This window comes from Oryza sativa, chromosome 5 (assembly GCF_034140825.1).
Source record: "Oryza sativa Japonica Group chromosome 5, ASM3414082v1".
Classification (NCBI taxonomy): domain Eukaryota; kingdom Viridiplantae; phylum Streptophyta; class Magnoliopsida; order Poales; family Poaceae; genus Oryza; species Oryza sativa.
The window spans coordinates 16,918,033-16,920,457 of record NC_089039.1 but is presented as its reverse complement, the minus strand read 5'-3'; the positions used below and the strand labels follow the sequence as shown (position 1 = coordinate 16,920,457).

General features: G+C 50.8%; 1 protein-coding gene across 1 annotated transcript; it reads left to right on the top strand.

Moving 5' to 3' along the window:
• Nucleotides 1–943: 943 nt before the first annotated feature.
• Nucleotides 944–1,471, top strand: LOC136356654 (uncharacterized). Its single transcript, XM_066310897.1, has one exon. It carries the CDS (start codon nt 944–946, stop codon nt 1,469–1,471), a length of 528 nt encoding a protein of 175 aa, XP_066166994.1.
• The last annotated feature ends 954 nt before the right edge of the window (nt 1,472–2,425 follow it).

The window sequence follows — 2,425 nt, the reverse complement described above, 5'->3', positions numbered from 1 at the left end:
CTATGTCAAGATGCCGTTCGGACTAATAACCGCAGGGAATACTTTCCAGCGCACGGTCCAGGGAGCACTTAGCAACCAGCTCGGCAACAATGTCGAGGCCTACGTCGACGATATCGTTGTCAAGACCAAGACAAGCGACCCATTGATTGACGATCTGCGGGAAACGTTCGACAACCTCCGACGATATCGTCTCATGCTCAATCCAGAGAAGTGCACGTTCGGAGTACCGTCGGGCAAGCTGCTTGGATTCCTCGTCTCTGGCAGAGGAATAGAAGCAAATCCCGAGAAGATCAAGGCAATCGAGAACATGAAGTCGCCCACAAGACTCAAGGAAATACAAAAGCTAACCGGATGCATGGCAGCACTGAGCAGGTTCGTTGCTAGGATGGGAGAACGAGGGCAACCTTTCTTTGCTCTGCTGAAGAAACAAGACAAATTTGTATGGACACAGGAAGCCGAAGAGGCATTCGTTGCACTCAAGCGCTACCTATCAAACCCCCTTGTACTTGTTGCTCCCCAACCTAATGAAGAATTATTCCTCTATATTGCCGCCATGCCATATTCCGTTAGCACCATCATTGTTGTCGAGAGAGAGAAAGTACAACGACCAGTCTACTACGTCAGCGAAGCTCTCCACGACGCAAAGACAAGATATCCACAGATCCAAAAGCTACTTTACGCGGTCATCATGACATCAAGGAAGCTACGCCACTACTTTCAAGCCCACAGAGTCACAGTTGTCTCCTCCTGTCCTCTCGGTGAAGTCGTGAGAAACAAAGACGTTGTCGGCTGCATTGTGAAATGGGTAGTCGAGCTGAGCCAGTTTGATGTCCACTTTACGCCACGAACAGCCATCAAGTCCCAGGTACTCGCCGACTTCGTAGCCGATTGGACTATGCCTGATAACAAATCAGACAACCAAATCGACAACGAAACGTGGACAATGGCGTTCGATGGTGCACTCAACAGCCAAGGAGCAGGGGCAGGATTTATCTTGACATCTCCCTCCGGAGACCAATTCAAGCACGCAATCCACCTCAACTTCAGGGCGACCAATAACACAGCCGAATACGAGGGACTACTCGCCGGGATAAGAGCTGCAGCTGTACTTGGGGTCAAGCGACTAATCGTCAAAGGGGACTCCGAGCTAGTCGCGAACCAGGTGCATAAAGATTATAAATGCTCTAACCCCGAGTTATCCAAGTATCTTGCAGAAGTCAGGAAGCTAGAGAAAAGGTTCGATGGGATCAAAGTCCGACACGTCTACCGCAAAGACAACATCGAGCCAGATGACCTAGCACGACGTGCGTCCAGACGAGAACCGCTCGAGCCCGGCACTTTTTTGGACATCCTGACGAAGCCATCAGTGAAAGAAGTTAGCGGCGAAGTTAGCCCGGACACCCCCGACGTTAGCTCGGAGGCCACAAAGGCAGAACGCACCGTTGCCGATATCGAGACCACAGACGACTGACACATCCCACTAATCAAATTCATCAACAGCAAGGAGCTGCCCGAGGATGATACAGAGGCCGAGAAAATAACCCGTAAAGCAAAGATCTACTGTATGGTCGGCAACGATCTATACAAGAAAGCGCTAAACGGGGTACTTCTCAAATGCGTCTCGTCCGACGACGGCAGACACCTCCTCCTAGATATACATGAAGGCATTTGTGGGTCACATGCCGCCGGTCGGACATTGGTCGAGAAAGCTTTTCGACAAGGTTTTTTCTGGCCAACCGCCCTTAAAGATGCATGCGACATGGTCCAGCGATGTGAAGCATGTCAATTCCATAGTAAACACACAAAGCTACCCGCGCAAGCGCTCCAGACTATCCCTCTGACTTGGCCGTTCTCGTGCTGGGGGCTAGATATACTCGGGCCATTCCCACGAGGACAGGGCGGCTACAGGTTCCTATTCGTGGCGATCGACAAGTTCACCAAATGGATCGAAGTAGTACCCACGGGGAAAATCAAGGCCGACAACGCCATCAAATTCATCAAGGGGATATTTTGTAGATACGGACTACCGCACCGCATCATAACCGACAACGGCTCCCAGTTCATCAGCGTCGATTTCCAGGATTACTGCATTGGGCTGGGAGTCAAGATATGCTTCGCCTCGGTCTCTCACCCTCAAAGCAACGGACAAGTCGAGAGGGCAAATGGCATAGTACTACAAGGGATCAAAACCCACGTCTACGACAGGCTCATGTCACATGACAAAAAATGGGTTGAAGAACTCCCATCAGTACTATGAGCCGTACGCACCACACCGACAACGTCTAACAAGGAAACACCATTCTTCCTCGTGTACGGCTCCAAGGCCATGCTCCCTAGTGAGCTACAACATCAGAGTACACGAGTACAGAAGAACTCCGACGAGGACCAGGAGGAACAGCGAAACGTCGATCTAAATCTACTCGAG

Bases quoted from the DNA above. Each gene is read 5' to 3' on its own strand.
- LOC136356654 (XM_066310897.1), top strand. From the start codon at position 944: ATGGCGTTCGATGGTGCACTCAACAGCCAAGGAGCAGGGGCAGGATTT.